Genomic DNA, 19,922 nt, shown 5'->3' on the forward strand with positions numbered 1-19,922 from the left:
GTGTCTATGTGTCAGCCCTGTGATGACCTGGCGACTTGTCTAGGGTGTACCCTGCTTTTCGCCCGTAGTCAGCTGGGATAGGCTCCAGCTTGCCCGTGACCCTGTAGAACAGGATAAAGCGGCTAGAGATGATGAGATGAGATGAGATGTAATAGAGAAAATTTAGGGGTCCCCCCTCCTCCTTTATTTTTTTACTGCCACACTCCAATCCAATAGGTGGCGGTAATGCACCTTTAAGCTGGCATGCCAACCGCCATTAAACCTAAAAGAAGAAGTTGTTGTTGTCGGTGTCCTGGAGGAATATCCGGTTTGTTGCATGTCGAGCAGGTATCACTCCGCCAAAGCATTTTTAAGATGAAATCTGCAGTGTACAGAAACAGACATTTTGTTGTTATTGCTCTGAGTATGGTCATGGTTCGTGTTTCTTACTGTAAGCTCATAGAGTCAAACATACCTGCCATTGCTTTTTACTTTGGGACCAAAGGTCGGTATGAGGAAGTGAACCCACATTTAAAAGACGACATTTTATTTGTGAATAAATCTGTGGTAAACCCTCCGGCGGCTGACTGTCAGGCAGTGCACTTATGGGCTGTGATCAGACACGGCACACGCTTCCCTACAACCAAAAACATTAAAAAGATCCACCGCCTGTATGATGTAGTGATGACCGAGGCGGCCAGCACTGACCAGTGGCTCAGTGACATTAAAAATAAATGGGCCATGTGGTACACTGAGGATATGGACGGGAAACTAGTAGAGAAAGGGAAAGATGACCTGAGGCATTTGGCTGTAAGGTTGAGCAAATCGTTTCCGACACTGATTTCAGAGGAAAACTTCCGCAGAGAGCGCATGGAGTTTGTTACCAGCTCCAAACACAGATGTGTGGACAGCATCCAGGCTTTCCAGGAGGGACTCTTCAAACTCTGGGATGTGGGAGGTAAAACACATCAATATCAATTTTCTTTAACTTCTTATCCCCCGCAAGGTTGCCTGGAAAATACAGTTTAATTGCATCCTGGTGCGTCTCAGACAACTAGAATATCATGAAAAAAAAAGTTAAACATTTATCCAACAGTTATTTAAGAAACAAAAATGTTAATATATTCTAGACTCACTGCACGTAAACAAAGATGTTCGAAACATTTCACTATTTAAATTTTGATATTATCCCTCATCTCATTATCTCTAGCCGCTTTATCCTGTCCTACAGGGTCGCGGGCAAGCTGGAGCCTATCCCAGCTGACTACGGGCGAAAGGCGGGGTACACCCTGGACAAGTCGCCAGGTCATCACAGGGCTGACACATAGACACAGACAACCATTCACATTCACACCTACGGTCAATTTAGAGTCACCAGTTAACCTAACCTGCATGTCTTTGGACTGTGGGGGAAACCGGAGCACCCGGAGGAAACCCACGCGGACACGGGGAGAACATGCAAACTCCGCACAGAAAGGCCTTCGCCGGCCACGGGGCTCGAACCCGGACCTTCTTGCTGTGAGGCGACAGCGCTAACCACTACAGCACCGTGCCGCCATTTTGATATTAACTATGCAAAAAAATCTCAAAATATTAGAATATTTCAGTTTGAGTAAAACATTTTATAAATGCCGTGTATCTCTCAGTCTAGTTCAGTTCAGTACACACAACCACGATCATGGGGAAGACTCCTGACTTGATAGTTGTCCGGAAGATGATCATTGACACCCTCTACAAGGAGGGGAAGCTACAGAAGGCCATTGCTGAAAAGGCTGGCTGGAAAAGGTGCACAAGCAACAGTGATGACCGCAGCCTTTGAGAAGATTGTCAAGAAAAGTCGATTCAAGAACTTGGGAAAGCTTCACAAGGAGCGGACTGAGGCTGGTGTCGGTACATCAAGAGCCACCACATGCAGACGCCTTCAGGAAAGGGGCTGCAACTGTCACGTTCCTAATATCAGGCCACTCCTGAATCAGAGACAACATCAGAAGCGTCTTACCTGGGCTAAGAAGAGAAAGAACTGGATTGTTGATCAGTGGTCCAAAGTTCTCTTTTCAGATGAAAGTAAATTTTATGTTTCTTTTGGAAATCAAGGTCCTCAAGACCAATGGAGAGGCACAGAATCCAAGGTGTTTGCAGTTCAGTGTGAAGTTTCCACAGTCTGTGATGATTTGGGGTGCCAGGTCATCTGCTAGTGTTGGTCCACTATGTTTTATCAAGTCCAAAGTCAACACAGTTGTCTACCAGAAGATTTTAGAGCACTTCATTCTTCCATCTGCTGATAAACTTTATGGAGATGCTGATTTCCTTTTCCAGCAGAACTTAACACCTGCCCACAGTGCCAAAACTCGCCAACTTGTCTGACCTGAACCCCAGAGAGGATCTATGGGGTATTGTGACGAGGAAGATGAGAATCAGATGAGCTGGAGGCCACTATCAAAGCAACCAAGTCTTCAATAACACCTCAGCAGTGCCACAGGCTGATCGCCTCCATGCCACACCGCATTGATGCAGTAATTTGTGGTAAAGGAGCTCCAACCAAGTACAGAGTGTAAAAATGAATATACTTTTCAGAAGTTGGACACTTCTGTATTGTAAATCCTTTTTTGATTGATCTTGGGAATGTTCTAATAATTTGAGATACTGAATTTCTGATTTTCATGAGCTATAAGCCATAATCAAAATTAAAAGAAAAAAGGCTTAAATATTTCACTTTATATGTAATGAAAATAGGTGTGAATTTGGAATATATGAAAGTTTGCCTTTCTGAATTAAACTACAAAAAACATGAACTTTTTCACAATATCCTAATTGTTTGAAATGCACCTGTATACTGCATAACTAGTGTACTACTTTCATATACTATGAACACAAATCAAAATATCATGCCTCTTCCCAGTGTGAAATAACCAGGCCTGAGTTTCCGAAAAGCATCGCAGCACAAAGATCATCGTTAAATGGTAGAGCAAGCTACACTGTGAATACACTCTCTCCTCGTTAAGAGGCTTTTGGGAAACCCACCACAGTTCAGTTCAGTTTTATGGGACTGCATGGTGGTGCAGTTGTTGGCACTATTACATCACAGCAAGCAGGTTCTGGGTTCAAACCTGCCGGTCAACCACCTTTCTGTGTGGAGTTTGCACACAGAGTTCCCCTCGTGTCATCTGTGTGGGTTTCCTCCAGGTGCTCCAATTTCCTCCCATCATCCAAAGATGTGTGGATTAGGTTAACTGGCTACTTCAAACGGCCCATAGGTGCGAATGTGAGTACGAATGACTGTTTCTCTGCTTTAGCCCAGCAGTAGATTGGCGACCTGTCCAGGGTGTAACCTGCCTCTCGCCCAATGTCAGTCCAGCTCACCTGCAATGGATAAACGGTAAAGAAAATGAATTGGTTCAATTTTAGTTTTGTTATAGTTCTTTTAACAATACACATCGTCACAAAACAGCTTTATAGAAATAAAAATGTGGCTTTAGATTTCTAATGAGCAAGTCTGTGGTAAGGAAAATCTCCCTGAGACAACATGACGAAGAAACCTTGTTGGTTTTCTCTTCTGGGTGACTCCAGAAAGTTAGACCAGAAATCATTATTTCAGAATTTTATACTGTAAGGGCTGTTTCACAGTCAGGGTATACGTTTTGCGCCCACAGTAGTCCAAAAATCAAACCTCAGATTTTTGTGTTTCTCTGCTGCCAAAAATGACCTTTTGAGATGTAAATGATCTGTGCAGAATTTCAGAGCTACAGGTCATATACTGGGCATGTTATTTGTGGTAAGAAGACCACATTGTTTTTCTAAAATTGACCCGCTTTCTTATAGTCCACAAGCGTAAGGTTTCACTTTGCAAGGTATAACTTGAAATGTATGTGAGATTTAAGTACAAATTTTCAAGTACTGTGCAGTGATGATGTACATTGTGGTAACTGTGACAACAACTGAAGTGGTGATGGTACTTGTGGTTTTCCGGAGAGGACACCTTTTGACGGACTCACATTTCGACCACGTGTGAAGCTCTGCTGCAAATCTGTCTCACAACTGTTTCAAGTCCTGTTTTTTTTTTAAACTGTGCAACAACAGGGTATTCTGCTTCAAAAGAGACAAATATTTTCTTAAATCTTTTACAACCTCATCATATGGTGAGTATTTTCCGGAGAGGACATTTTTGACAGGCAGAGGATACTGTTGGAGTAGACCCCGAAGCCGTTTGTTTTCAGGATAATGGCTGGCTGATGAAATTATTGGCTGGCTAGCTGACTCAGCCAAAACCTTAATGGCTGCTGCAGCCACCAAAATGTTTATGGCTACAAATGGCTGATACTGGACGTCACTGTGTGGCATATATCCGGGCGAATGGATCAAACAAATGGGGGGAATAAATAGCAAATTACCACAGGTCCCCTGGTCTCTTACTTCATTGTAAATATAAATCTAGCAAGATTGTAGTTCAATGCTAATAATAAGCTAATCTGGATTGTTCGAGGAAGGCATCTAGCTATCTACTCTCACTAGCAATGACCAGTGAAGGACTGGCAGCTATCTTACTATGATGAAAGTAGAGTGGTGGAGTACTTTTTTTTATTATCAATCTCGAAGTATGTGAAACAAACAAACAAAATACCTTTACACTTTCCCTCAGCAGCGGCAAAGAATGCAGCCATCTCGTCGATATCGGAGTCGATTGATGCTCTGGGTGGGTTCCCGGGTTCCGCAGTGTATCGTGGTAACGGTGTGAGGGGCGGGAAGCCAGACAGGTAGTCACAACGGCAAGCTTGTGGTGGCTCTCTGTGCTGTGATATCAGTTCTAAATCTCTACAGTGTATGCCTATACGTCTCTATTGTGTTACTACTAGTGTGTACAGTTGATCATGTTTGTGTCACTTTTCTTGTAGCTCATGATGTGGATAAACCCATTATTTGATGTACACAATTCTTAGTGGCTCAGCCAAATTTTATTAGATAGCGGCTCAAATTGGCTTACAAAATGATTGGCTGGCGGCGGCTCAAATTCTAAATGGCGGTTTTAGCGGCGCCTGGCGGCGGCTTCGGGGTCTATGTTGGAGGCACTTGGTTTACAAAAAAAAGTAGCTTCCACTTAAACATCTTTATTATGAATGAAAGTATACGTCCCAAAGTAAAACCTAGTTAGTGCTATGAAAATACAATACTGAATTTAACCTGTAACATTTTTAAAGCAGAATTCAGTTAAATGACCACAAGGTCAAAACTGAGCCCACATTTGACTCTTAAACATATTTATAAGAACTTAAGAGACATTATTGCTGTAGGTGGGGCTGGTGTGTCCCTGTAAAGTAAGGTTTAGGAAACTCCAGCGTGTACACTGATCAGCCATAACATTATGACTACTGGCAGGTGAAGTGAATAACATTTACTCATTACAATGGCAACTGTCAAGGGGTGAGATCTATTAGGCGGCAAGAGAACAGTCAGTTCTTGAAGTTGTGTTGGAAGCAAGAAAAATGGATAAGCATAAGGATCTGATACCCCTTTTCCACCAAATCAGTTCCAGGGCTGGTTCGGGGCCAGGGCTGGTTCACAACTCGTTCAACTTGCGAGCCAGCTGAGAACCAGTTTGCTTTTCCATAGCTCGCGGTGCTAAGGGAAGCCAGGTCAGTTACGTCGCTGTATATGTCATTACGTCGCTGTATACGTCAGTTACGTCGCTACGTTTGCATAAACCTTGGCGCGAATATCAAAGCAAAAACAACACGGAAGAAGCAGCAGCAGCAACAACAACAATAATGATGGATGACTTTGCGTTTGTACAGCTGCTGCTTCTCGTCGCTTAAAAATGGCGATCTTTCGCGGTCTTGTTATTGTTGTTGGTCTTAACAACTCCGCCCCCCCGCTGACGTAAGCGGTTCTTTCCTCTGGCCCTGCAGAGAGTTGGTGCTAGCCTGGAACTGGTTTTTCTGGCCCCAGAGCCAGTTCTTTGTCAGTGGAAACAGAAAACCCGGTTCCAAACTAAGCACTGGCCCCGAACCAGCCCTGGAACTGCTTTGGTGGAAAAGGGGCATGAGTGACTTTGACAAGGGCCAAATTGTGATTGCTAGATGACTGGGTCTGAACATCTCCAAAATGGTGCATCTTGTGGGGTGTTCCCCATATGCAGTGGTTAGCACCTACCAAAAGTGGTCCAAAGAAGGACAACTGGTGAACCGACAACAGGGTCGTGGGTGTCGAAGGCTCATTGATTTTGCACAGGGCGTGAAGGCTAGCCCATATGGTCCAATCCCATAAAAAAGCTACTGTAGCACAAACTGCTGAAAAAATTAAGACTGGCTGAAACTGAAATGAGCCTTCAACACCCATGACCCTGTCGCTGGTTCACCAGTTCCTTGCCTATTTTTCCTGCTTCCAACACATCAACTTCAAGAACTGACTCTTGCTGCCTAATATATCCCACTCCTTGACAGGTGCTGTTGTAATAGAATAGAATGCCTTTATTGTCACTATACACAAGTACAATGAGATTAAAGCATCTCCAACAACAGTGCAAACAGTGTGTAGAGAGAGAGAGGAAGGGGGGGAAATGTAATGAGATAATGTTATTCACTTCATCTGTCAGTGGTCATATTATGGCTGGTGTGTGTGTATATTGGACCCAGTTGTAGGAATTGGCTGGTGTTATTCAAAAAGGCAACCTTGATTGTGAAACATCCCATAAAGTCAAACAGTACTACATGAATTGAAAGGATGTTCAGTATGTAAGATAAGATGAACTTAATTTCCCCTCTGAGGGATGAATATACATGTTCCAACAGCTCACAGATAGAAAAGGGTCAGGAATAGACAGTAAAAAAAAAAGAGTGCAATAAAGGTATAAAAAGTAATAAAATAAAGTAAAAACACAGGCCATGTATGTAGTAGGGCTGGGCGGTATGACCCAAAATTCATATCACGGTATAAATTGAATCTCTTCACGGTAACGGTATATATCGCGGTGTAAAACTTATAATGGAAGTGTTTCTGAATGGGTTTTGTAATCCCTTAGCAAAGCTAAATTGATTTAAACAACAACAAAAAAGCAAAGATTATAATGTAATTTTTTGAGCATTCATTGTGCAGAAGAACAACAGAAGTAAGGATAGCGCCTCAGAAGTACAAAATTCTTACAAAAATAAAGTGGATATTGTAAACAGTACTTCAAGTAAGAGAGGTTTTCTATCAGGCAAATGGCAAAAACAGTGAAAAGGTTCTGTAATCCAAAATGGTGCAAAAAACACCAAACATTAAATTTTCCACATCTTAAAGAACACACAAAAAAAGATATTCTAATAACACTACTTCAAGTACGCAGACAGAACAGGCTTTTGCTCTCTTGTGCAAAAAACTGTCACTGAACATTTGGTTTCATATTTCAAATTACAATCAAGCTGCAAACAAACACTGAACTTTGGTTGCCAGCAATAAGGTTTTCTTCTCTAATCCAAAATAGTGCAAAAGTTACCAAACAAATTTTCCACATCTTAAAGAACACAAAAATACAATTCTAAATAACACTACTTCAAGTACACAGAACAGACTTTTATTTTGTTTTGTCTGTTGTGCAAAAGTGTCACTGACTGATTGATTGAACAATATATTTTTAAGAGAGAAAACACTTACAGTACACTTGGCATCTTTTCAGTAAAAAAACAACAATAACAAAAAGCAGCATATTTCAAATTAAAATCACAAGCTGCAACACTGAACTTTAGTGTTTACTCCAGTTCACTTGCTTCCCAAGTTCCCATCTTCTTTTATAGGTTGTTAGCCAGAAACACGACCGTTTGGAAAGGGACCATGTCTTTGTACAAACTGTTGTGATGGCTCTTATGTCATTACACCGCGTGCTCTTTCTGTCATAAGGCGTACTCTTGGAAAAGGCTTGCGCAGTGGAGGTCTGTTGTTGGGTCGCGGGGGAAACTTTTTTCTTTCCGCCCGTGTTCGTAGACTGAGCCGGTGTTTGAGCCGAGCGCAGCCTCTGGCTCTCTGCATACTCGAGCACATGTTTTGATTTCAAATGGTGAAATAAATTGCTTGTGTTACCTTTGTTGGTGGTCACAGTTACTCCACACACTTTGCAGATGACATTTTTCTGCTCAACATCCAACTTTTTAAACCCGAACCATGTCCAAATCACGGCTGTAGCACCGTTTTTTTTTTTTTTTTTTAACTAGCTCTTCCTTCTCCACTGTTCCTGTGCTTGCGGCCATTTTCACACGGAGGCAGGTGCAATGACGTCATCGACGGTATGACGGCGGAGCACAAATCTCTACCGTGGCCAAATTTATATCGTTTCTACCGTTATACCGTGTATACCGCGCAGCCCTAGTATGTGGTGTACACAACAAAAGAATGTAACTGAAGAGCATTACTTCACCTGAAGTAGCAATATTGCACTAGGTAGTGAATGTTATTGCACAGCATAACATGACTAACGAGGATGGAATATGTGAGTAAAGTAACCAATAAATGACAAACACAGGGTGTGAACATAATTGTACACAACAATTATGAGAGTGAGACAAGAATAAAAAAATATTAGCAAATGAAAAGAATATTGTCCCAAATAGTAATATTGCCCAGCATAAGTAGATGATGGCGATGAGATGCAGATAAAGTGACAGTGACAAAAAGGTGATAGTGACATTTTGAAACAGTGCTACATTATGCCAGGCCGTCATTGAAAAGTCTGGCAACAGTTGGGATGAAAAACCTGCGGTAGCGTTCCTTCTTGCACCATGGGTGCAGCAGTCTGCTGCTGAAGGAGCTACTCAGAGTGCCAACAGTCTCGTGTAGAGGGTGCGAGGCGTTGTCAATGATTGACATTAGCTTAGCTAATGTCCTCCTCTCACACACCACCTCAGTGGAATTTAGAGGGCAGTCCAGGACAGAGCTGGCCCTTTTCACCAGCTTATTCAGTTTCTTCCTGTCTCTCTCAGAGCTTCTACATCCCCAACAGACCACGGTGAAGATAGCAGATGCTACCACAGTGTCATAGAATGTCCTCAACAGTGTCTTGCACACTCTGAAGGACCTCAGTCTCCTCAGACTTTTGCCCTTCTTGTACAAAGTGTCTGTGTTGGTAGTCCAGTCCAGTTTGTTGTTAAGGTGAACACCCAGGTATTTGTGTTCCCTCACAATCTCAATGTCCATACCCAGGATGTTCACTGGTGTAATCGGTGGTCCTCTCCTGAGAAAATTGATCACCAACTCCCTTGTCTTCCTGGCACTGATGTGGAGGTTGTTATTTCCACACCAGTTGACAAATAGAGCCCTGCACTCCCGCGGGAGTCCCGCCGGACCCGACGCAAAGCAGTGCGGCGCAGGACAAATTTTTAAAGCTCATTGCGGGCGGGAGGGGGAGTGCACAATGCGGGCGGGAGAGGTGATAAGCTGCAGTCCCGCTAACTAAAAACGTGTTTAAAATAAAATTTATAAATTATTAATTTATGTCTATCATATAATTTGTGCTGGATATTTTATTTGGCATTAATAAAAACATTTTAAGATGCCTAAATTTGCGGATGTGGTCTAATCTCGCGTACGTTTCCGATTCCTTTCCGCTCTTCCATGTTTGAGATCTCCGATCATGGCAGAAGAGCAGAGCTCCTCTAGTGAAGCTCACAGTGCTTCAGAAGTAAGTGCTGCTTTAAAAAGAGGTACATGTGTATCGCACAGATTGTTCAATTTAAAGCGAGAAATAGACTGTATAATCTGAGGAGCTGGTTGTGGTTGCGCAGCACTTCATATGAGAGGAGAATGAAATCGCGGTTGGAATCATAACGCCACAGACTCGGAAGTGGGAGTGCGAGTGCGCAAAGCGAGAGCTGTCAATCAAAGCGAGAGCTGTCAATCATGAGTGCATGCAGTGCTCAACTTGGAATGTGTCAGCAGAATGTCAGAGTCTAAACAATAAACTTACAATAAATGAAGGATCGGTCAGTGGAGAGCTCAGCTAAGCTCAGCATGTTTAATTCCCCAAGCCAATGACAGGAACTTTCGTGAGAAATAACACGAATGTCTGCATCATGCGGGATTTGCGGGCGGGAGTGGGACAAAATATGGCAGGCGCGGGCGGGAGCGGGACTGAAAATCATAATTCTTTGCGGGAGCGGGACTGCACAGCGCGGGCGGGAGCGGGACTGAAAATTCTGTCCCGCACAGACGTCTATTGACAAAGTCCTTGATGACCCCCCTGTATTCCGGTTCGTTCCCCTCCGAGACGCATCCAACAATGATTGTATCGTCGGAGAATTTCTGGAGGTGGTAGGTGTGTGTGTTATATCTGAAGTCCGAGGTGTACAGGGTAAAGAGGAAAGGGGAGAGTATTGTACCCTGGGGGGCTCCTGTGCTGCAGACTACTACGTCAGACCCAGTCACGAAGTCTGACATACTGTGGCCTGTTAGTGAGTTAGTCGATGGTCCATGCAGCCAGAGTCAGTTCCAGCTCCTTCCACTTCCCCCTGAGCAAAGATGGCTGAATCATGTTGAAAGCACTGGAGAAGTTAAAAAAATGTGACCCTCACAGTGCTTCCAGTGTCCTCCAGATGTAACGGGGATCTGTGTAGCATGTAGATAACCGCATCCTCCACACTATTGCCTGGTTGGTACGCAGACTGCAGAGGGTCCAATTTTGCACTCACAAGGGGTCTGAGGTGGTTGAGGATGATCCTCTCCATAGTCTTCATCAGGTGAGAGGTTAAGGCTACAGGTCTAAAGTGGTTTGGCTCCCTGGGGTGTGCAGTCTTTGGAACCAGAACCACACAGGAGGTTTTCCACAGGACAGGAACCCTTTTCAGACTGAGGTTCAGATTGAAGATGTGCAGGAACACCTCCCAGAGCTGGTCTACACAGTCCCTCAGCAGTCTGGAGCTGATGCCATCAGGACCTGTAGCCTTCCTTGTTTTGTTCCTCTTGAGCTCTCTTCTTACCTGACCAACTGTTATGGAGAGGCTGCAGGAGGGAGGGGTGATGGATGGCTCCAATTGTAGTAGGTGGGGGGAGCGAAGTAGTGCAAGAGGGGTGGTTGAGGGGTATGAGAAGGGTGCAACTGATGTCTGTGATGACCTGGGAAAGTGGGGAGAGGTGTGCCAGTAGGGGAGTGATTGGGGCACTGATCGGTCTGGGCTCTGGTGGGGGAGGGAGTGAGGGCAGAATTATAAACCTGTTGAAAGACAGGTTCAGCTTGTTTGCCCATTCTAGGTCTCTAGCTTCAGGGCCCCTCTCATTGTCTTTGCTGTGGCCAGAGATGGTTTTCAGGCCCCTCCACACCTCACGTATGGTGTTCTGTTGCAAGCGCTCCTCCAGTTTTCTCCTATAGCACTCCTTGCTCTTTATCTCCCTCTTGAGCTCTTCCTGCACTCTCCTCAGTTCCTCTTTGTCCCTAGATCTGAAGGCCCTCTTCTCATTCAGCAGGGTTTTCAGGTCAGGAGTCACCCACGGTTTGTTGGAAAAGCACCGTACCTTCCTGATGGGCACAGTGTTTTCCACATGGAAATTAACGTAGTCCGTGATGCAACGTGTGAGACTGTCAGTGTCCTCCCCATGTGGACTACACAGCACCTCCCAGTCTGTGGTCTCAAAACAGTCCCTCTGCCATGCTGCTCTCCTCCAACCATTTTCTCACACACCTGGGTGATTCTCATGAAGCTGCAGTGAACATGTCCAGGACGCATTTTCCAAAATCAATACTTAATTCACAAACTCTGATATTTTGTGTAAAGAAAATAGGGAGCACTGTATGGACAAATGGTTTTCATCATCATATAAACTAATTTTTATATCAATTAAACAAAAAATCTATGGAAATTCTCATTACCGTTATGTGTCCACATCCCTTTTTTTAATGTTTACTTTAAATCATGTAAAAATTCCTAATTATATAAAAAATAGTGTAAAGTTATTTTAAAACATATATATTTATGCATAATATTAATATTTTTTGTGTTGAACAAAAAAAGGTACTTGATTTTAAACAAAATAACTGTGTCCGCACCAAATATTTCTCATTACCGTTTCATGATTTCACCCCCCTATAAAAAGTACACCGTGCCTTTAAATTGATCAGCTATCCCATGATGCATCACTTCAGATACAAGATTCAAAATGGAGACAAGGTCAGTTGCTCACTCTTCTCTTACTTTGTGATATTTATGTTAATGTTGCTAAATCTGTCCTCAGTTGCACTGTCTATTATCATTACCGTTATGGTTTAATACTCATCTCATATCATCTCTAGCCGCTTTATCCTTCTACAGGGTCGCAGGCAAGCTGGAGCCTATCCCAGCTGACTGTGGGCGAAAGGCCGGGTACACCCTGGACAAGTCGCCAGGTCATCACAGGGCTGATACATAGACACAGACAACCATTCACACTCACATTCACACCTACGGTCAGTTTAGAGTCACCAGTTAACCTAACCTGCATGTCTTTGGACTGTGGGGGAAACCGGAGCACCCGGAGGAAACCCACGCGGACACGGGGAGAACATGCAAACTCCGCACAGAAAGGCCCTCGCCAGCCACGGGGCTCGAACCCGGACCTTCTTGCTGTGAGGCGACAGCGCTAACCACTACACCACCGTGCCGCCCGGTTTAATACTCATTACTTTTAAAAATAAAAAAAATATTATTTTATGATTATTATCACAATATAAGGCTTTAACATGTGGCAAAGTTATAGGTTGCTAGCATGCTAGCATTTCAGGTTATTTGTGAAATTAGCCAAGAGTATCTCATAACCGTTACTCAATATTCTCATTACCATGCACTGTAAGGGCAATAAATAAATGTCAAAAAAAAGTAATTGTCATGGACTGTGCTGTTCATTTAATGGGATATTTTGTGGAAATATGAAATAAATTGTCAAAAAATGTTTTTAACTCATGATCTAGCTTCATCATTTACTGTAACAGTGATGAGAATTATTCTGGATCATGTAAGCCTCAAATAAGAATAAAATTCCATTAAAATATTTTTCCATTAAAAAAAGATCAACATAGTAAAGTTCACACTCTATTTTAGGCTCTCAACTTGAAAAAATACTGAAATGAGGTGAAAAACTTTAAGTTAATGTGAAGGTCTTCATGAGAATCACCCACCTAGTAGTGAGGGGTTGTTTGATCACCATAGGTATGTAAATGGGGACTAGAAGAACCAGGTTGTGGTCTGAGGCCCTGTCCACACGGCAACGGATTCAGGTGACTCCGATACAATTGCTTATCGTTTAGGCCTGGCGTCCACACGGCACCGGCGTTTTGGGTGCCCAAAACGCAATCTTTTTGAGAACGGGTTCCAGAGTGGAAAGATCTGGCAACGTTGCCGTTGTGAAGTCGTCTGGATGAGTAGAACGGATTTGTTTACGATGACGTCACAACCACATGACTGTGAGTGCTTCACGCCAGGTAGAAGTGTAACGAATATCACCAGGAAAAAGCCTTACAGAGCACTAGTGAGAGTGAAACACGAGCTTGGATATTATTATTATTATTATGTTCAGTGTTAGTTCACAGTAGTAATACAAGAAGCAGAATAGTGACAGTAATAGTGAAGCAAAAACATGCAATTGTACAAACACTGCAGCTCTACAGCAAAATATTAATTTATGAAATGGTCTGATTCTTAACACCAGTAGTGCCAATGATCTTCTCATTGCGATGCGATGCGAGTTGTCAACAAATCCTATAACTTGGTTCATGAAACGCGCGTACAAAATATTTTCACTGTGAATATTTATTGTGTAATGGTGCAATCCCGCCAGCAAAAATAGGGGAAAAAAGGAGCGATCTCACCTCTTCAGATGTTGATTTAAGTCCGACAATACATTCCTCAAAAAGGGCGTAGAGGAGCAAATTAATCCAATTTATTCCGGACCATTAAAGACGCCGCCTTCCGCGTAGAATCATACGTCATCCTCGCCGCCATATTGGAGAGGTCAAAGCGGAGAATAAAGATTAGCTGCGTTTAACTGTACCAACAGGTTTACTGTCCAAACGAGATCATATGGGATTACCTTTCACAGGTGAGAAACAACAAATTAATCCATCAACGTGTATCATTCAATTTATTCCGGACCATTGAAGACGCTGCCTTCCGCGTAGAATCATACGTCATCCTCGCCGCCATTTTGGATAGGTCAAAGCGGAGAATAAAGATTAGCTGCGTTTAACTGTACCAACAGGTTTTCTGTCCAAACGAGATCACATGGGATTTACCTTTCACAGGTGAGACTGGAAAAATACTTTTCATTGTATTTGGTCATTATAATGTAATTTTACAAACAGATTTTCCTGACTTTGTGGCTAATATGAAGTCTCGCGCATAATAGTTTATGCGCATGCGTCGTTACTACTTCTATTGTTCTGGTGTCTCCGAAGGGACCGTCTTACAGCGCCCCTAGAGGTGTGGCATGTGTATTGCATCGTTTTCAGCAAGCGTTGCGTTGCCATATGGACCTGATATTTTACTGATTGTTGCCCATTTGGACGCGATATATTTTTAAATAACATCTCATTGCCGTTGTTGTGTGGATGTAGCCTGAGTGGCCCAGTGGGGGGAGGGGTGATGAGCTGTATGCACCCTTGATGCTTGCATACAGTAAGTCCAGTGTCTTATTGTCCCTGGTAAAGCAGTCAACATACTGAGTGAAAGTTGGGAGACTGGAGGACAGGGAAGCATGATTAAAGTCCTCTGAGATTAGGAGGAAGGCTTGTGGGTGCGATGTTTGCAGCTGTGATATTAGTGTGTAAAAGCTCGCAAGCTGTTGTGGCATTGGCCGCCGGCGGGATGTACACCATTATCGCGATAACGTGCGAGAACTCCCTCAGGAGGTGGTACGGCCAGATGCTAACAGCTCACTGTCCTGTGTGCAGTGCTGCTCTTTAACACTAATGTGCCAGAGGTTACACCATCTCTCATTCACAAACATCGCTCCCCCCGCCCTTCCTCTTACCAGTCTCCTTCGCTCTCCTGTCTGCTCTCTCAAGTTGAAAACCATTCAGAGTGATATGTGAATCTGGAGTGAGTTTGTTCAGCCAGGTCTCTGTGAGGCACATGATGCTGCACTCCCGATACTCCCTCTGCACCCTGGTCAGCGCTGTGAGCTCTTCTTTCTTATTAGGGAGTGATCTTATGTTCCCCATAATAATATGGTATGGATGGTTTATACTGTCTTTTCTTCTTGCGGTGCTTAACTCCAGCTCTGCATCCCCTTGTCTTCCTCCTTATTTCCACGGGGATCTTATGTCTCTCCTCGGGGCGTATCCTCGTGCTACGTAATGCCAACAGCTGATCGCAGGTGTAAATAATCGAGCCATGACTGACCGGCTCTCCCGGTGTTGTTTTTAAAAAGTCCCAAAACAAGTAAAAGTGCACATTGTGTTTATGTGCATCATAGATTACAGCAGTGGTACTTCTACAGGTAGAAATCATTCATATACAGCATCCATATAAGATTTATCCACTGAAGAATGGGTGATAATTGGGCATAAACTGTTTTTGGGAGGTGCAGTTTTTATGGTGTACATGTACGACCATGTACAGCACAAGAGAGCCAGTCAAAAGTGCAGAAAAGGTAGAAGTCATTTTCAGGATGAATCGGGCCATTACGAGAAGAGCCATGACTGCCGAAGTGTGTCAGGATCTTTTATTTTTCCATCTCATTCTAATGGTTGTAATGCCTTCTAAGTTTTCACTAATTCAAAAAATCAGTTATAGATACAACATATTCAGTTTGTACCCTTCTACGTAACTATGAATGTTGCAAAGCAGTGCTTTTCCACCACACGCTTCCCAACAACCAAAAACATTTAAAAAGGTCCACAATTTAAGATGTGATGACTGAGGCACCCGGCACTGTCCAGTGGCTCAGTGACGTGGTACACTGAGGATATGGATGGGAAACTAGTAGAGAAAGGGGAAGATGATCTGAGGGGGAAGATGTTTAGCTGTGAGGTTGAGCAAGTCATTCCCGGCACTGATTTCTGAATCGCGGTGCTTTCCTGTTTCTTTGCAGCTATTACAGAACTCTGTCACTCTTGATTGCCAAATGTCACCATCTGAGAATAGCAGATAGCTGTAGGACTTTAAATCTTATTAGAAAAACTTAAACCGTGTATTCAATCACGCATTACTTTTTAAACCATTCAGACCCTTTAAATTGTGATCAACTTGTATGGAGAACACAATGTCATTAATAACCATTACAAGCCATTATAAAATGAACAGAAGTCAGTAATGGTTTTTATGATTTGTTTCAGCAGGGAGTATAGTGTTAGTGTACTAGTAAATAGCAATAGCAAATGCGTGCGATTTTGGTCGCATAGCATCACATTCAATACTATGTCTAAATGATAGACTACTCTAGTAGCCTTCATCTTCCTTTCTGGCTTCTCTTCATGTTGTCAGCCAAATCCCATCTTTATTTTGTAGACGTGGGTTTCAGACACTACGTGAATGATTCACTCCTGCGCTTCTTCGATCAGTGCAAAAGATTTGTTGAAGATGTCGAGCACAACAAGACTGCCCTGAAGGAGGTCAAACTTTTCAAGTCATCTCTGGAGATGGATGAAGTCTGCAGGCGGATGGCCAGTCGCTTACAGATTCCACACAGTCGAATAACACCAGGTAAATTTTTTACATGCTCTCACTATAGCCGGTTTTAATCTGTCTGATTTTCAGCTCAATTTTGCTGCTGCAGACAAAAACTGTACATCTGTAAAATAATAATTTGGTTGTGAGGTGCTACTGGTGAACTTGGTTGTTTATAATTTGATATGCTTACCAGATGCCAGTTTAGTGCCAGTATGGCTAAAGATGTCCAAAGACTAAATTCTGCCGTTGTCAAAGGGGTGTTTTTTTTTTTAAATAATAAATAAAATCTCAGAATGTGACCACTGTTAGAACACTCATCTAAAAGTAACCAATAGGGGGAGCAGGATGAAGGGACGGCTGGTGAAATGCAAACAAAACATGCTAATGGACAAACTATATACTTATTGTCTCCAAGCACCCTTGTTCTCGTGTGCAGGAGTCTGGATCTCACTAATCATTATCTTTAAATACAGGACACTCGCTAGAGCATTTTCTGCCAAGATTCTTTTGGAGTCATAAAGTGTCACTGTAATGACACAGGATAAAATGCATGAGTCATGTGTTTGTTTAATGGGCCTTATTTGATATCTTGGGTTCTTTGATCCAACTATGGGATGAAGTAAAATTGTGAAATGGAGGGTTATGGAATGGCCGAGTCAGAGCTCACGTTTAAATCCCACTGAAATTTTGTGGGGAGATTAGAAAAGGGCAGTACATGCAAGAAAACCCTCAAACATCTTGCAACTGAAGGAATTTTGCATGGAAGAGTGGTCAAAAATTTTAGCAAGCCGATGTCAGAGACTGGTGAACAATTATGCTAAATGCCTACAAGTTGTTATTTCTGTTCAAGGTGGCAATTAGCTTCTGAAGCCAAGGGTGTACTTACTTTCTCCCCAGAAGAATATTGCATCTATTGATCTTTTTGTTGAATAAATGAAAGAGCTCATTTCCCTTGTTTTGCTGGAGTTTATCACCTTTATCTGTAGGCACACTGTATCAAAAGGTTGAAACGTTTGCTTGTTTAAATATGTTGAGGAAAGGCTACAATTTCCATGGGATGTACTTATTTTTTTCACTTTTTTTTTGTTTGTGAGAGAGAGAAATATATAACCCTGTAGCAGTTCCTGATGTGGGTGGAGCACAGAAGCACGGCAGGCGAGAGTTGATGTTTATACACAAACACTTTACTGAGCTTTTCAGCTTTCTTTCTTGCTTTCTTTCACGCACTCGCATTGTGGTTGGGGAGAGAGGCCCTTTTCTCTGCTCTCTCTCTCCTTTTATGCTCCATCCCTGTAAAAAACACATATTAATTGACAACAGGTGGAATGACTTAGCCACTTGCCTTCCCCGACTCCGCCCTCCATTCACAGACTGCTGCTTGGCCACGCCCCCGCTGCCGCATACCCCCACCGCCCGACTCAGGCTCGGGAGCCGTCCGGCCTGAAGCTGCCCCCCCCGAAGGGACAGGAAGTCCGCCACCATCATCTGTGCCCCCGGCCTGTGGATCACCTCGAACTTAAATGGCTGGAGGGCGAGATACCAACGGGTGATCTGCGCATTGGCATCCTTCATGCGGTGGAACCACTGGAGGGGCGCGTGGTCCAAACAGTGTGTGAAAGGGCGCCCAAGCAGGTAGTATCAGAGGGCGAGGACCACCCACTTGATGGCAAGACACTCCTTCTCAATTGTGCTGTATTTGCTTTCGCACATCGACGGTTTCCGGCTGATGTACAGCACGGGGCGCTCCTCGCCCTCCACCTCCTGGGACAAAACGGTCCCCAGCCCTCTGTCTGATGCATCAGTCTGCAAAATAAAGGGGAGCGAGAAGTCAGGGGAGTGTAAAAGTGGACCCCCACACAGTGCAGCTTTTACCTCAGAGAAGGCCTGTTGGCACTGCTCCGTCCACTGGACTGGATCTGGAGCCCCCTTTTTAGTGAGATCGGTTAGCGGGCTGGTGACGTCCGAATAATTAGGTAGAAACCTGCGATAATAGCCAGCCAGCCAGCCCCAAGAACCGTCTCGCCTCCTTTTTGGTCTTGGGCCTCGGGCAGGCCGCAATCACTGCGGTCTTGTTAATTTGGGGATGCACCTGCCCATGGCCCAAGTGGAACCCCAGATACCGTACTTCCACCCGCCCAATCGCACACTTTTTTGTGTTAGCTGTGAGGCCCGCTCGCCTCAGCGACTTTAGAATGGCCCTTAGGTGTTCCAAGTGCCGTGGCCAATCATGACTGTAGATTATTATGTCGTCTAGATAGGCGGCCGTGTAGGCAACATGAGGGCGGAGGACCCTGTCCATAAGCCGCTGGAACATAGCAGGCGCCCCAAACAACCCAAAAGGGAGCATGACAAATTGGTGTAAACCAAACAGTGTGGAAAGGGCTGTTTTCTCTTGGGATAGAGGAGGCAAGGGGATCTGCCAATATCCCTGTTAGATCCAGTGTCGAATAAAAGCGAGCAGCGCCTAACCGATCAAGCAATTCAATGCGCGGCATTGGGTATGCGCCAAATTTAGACACCCTGTTGACCTTTCTATAGTCCACACAGAACCGGACCGACCCGCCGGTCTTGGGAACCAGGACCACTGGGCTGCTCCAGTCACTGTGGGACTCCTTGATTATGCCCATTTCGAGCATGGCCTTGAGTTCATCCCGAACCACCTTTTTCTTGTGTTCGGGCAATTGGTAAGGGCGGCTACGCACTATCACCCCCGGGGCCTTTCGATGTGGTGTTCCATGAGGTGGGTACCACTAGGAAGGGGCGAGAACACGTCGGAAAATTCCTCTTGCAACTTGGTTACCTCCGTGAGTTGGGCCGGTGAGAGGTGGTCTCCACAAGGGACTGGAGTGGTCCGAGACGTTATCGTTTTCACCTCTGGCCCCAGCTCCGCCTTCTCTGGGACTGCCAACGCCACGGGGACCCCCTCATTCCGGTGTTTCAAAAGGTTGAGGTGGTAGATTTGCAGTGCCCCGCCCCTATCCGTTCGCCTCACCTCATAGTCAACGTTCCCGACTCGCCGTGTGACCTTGAAGGGCCCTTGCCACTTGGTAACTAATTTGGAGCTTGACGTGGGGAATAATACGAGCACTTTGTCTCCCAGCGTGAAAACTCTAAGGTGCGTGCCCCTGTCATACAGCCGGCTTTGACGTTCTTGTGCCTGCTGCAAATTCTCCTGGGTTAGGTGCGTGAGGGCGTGGAGTTTTGCGCACAGGTCAAGAACGTACTGAATTTCATTTTTACTAGGTGAATGTTCCTCCTTCCAATTTTCCCGTAGCACGTCCAGAATGCCACGCGGCTTATGCCTATATAATAATTCAAAGGGAGAAAACCCCATGGAGGCTTGCGGGA

General features: G+C 44.2%; 1 protein-coding gene across 3 annotated transcripts in view; it reads left to right on the plus strand.

Moving 5' to 3' along the window:
* Positions 1 to 280: 280 nt before the first annotated feature.
* Positions 281 to 19,922, plus strand: part of minpp1b (multiple inositol-polyphosphate phosphatase 1b) — a 59,090-nt gene continuing 39,448 nt past the window's right edge. The window contains exons 1-3 of one of the 3 annotated variants that reach the window (XM_060939749.1): positions 793 to 937; positions 3,273 to 3,355; positions 16,413 to 16,607. In XM_060939749.1, coding sequence (XP_060795732.1) covers positions 879 to 937; positions 3,273 to 3,355; positions 16,413 to 16,607 — 337 coding nt within the window. In that variant the 5' untranslated portion in view covers positions 793 to 878. Of the gene's footprint in view, positions 938 to 3,272; positions 3,356 to 16,412; positions 16,608 to 19,922 lie in introns of all 3 variants that reach the window. The other 2 variants (XM_060939747.1, XM_060939748.1) reach the window with 2 other exon arrangements.

The sequence above is a fragment of the Neoarius graeffei genome, chromosome 14 (genome assembly GCF_027579695.1).
Source record: "Neoarius graeffei isolate fNeoGra1 chromosome 14, fNeoGra1.pri, whole genome shotgun sequence".
Taxonomy (NCBI): domain Eukaryota; kingdom Metazoa; phylum Chordata; class Actinopteri; order Siluriformes; family Ariidae; genus Neoarius; species Neoarius graeffei.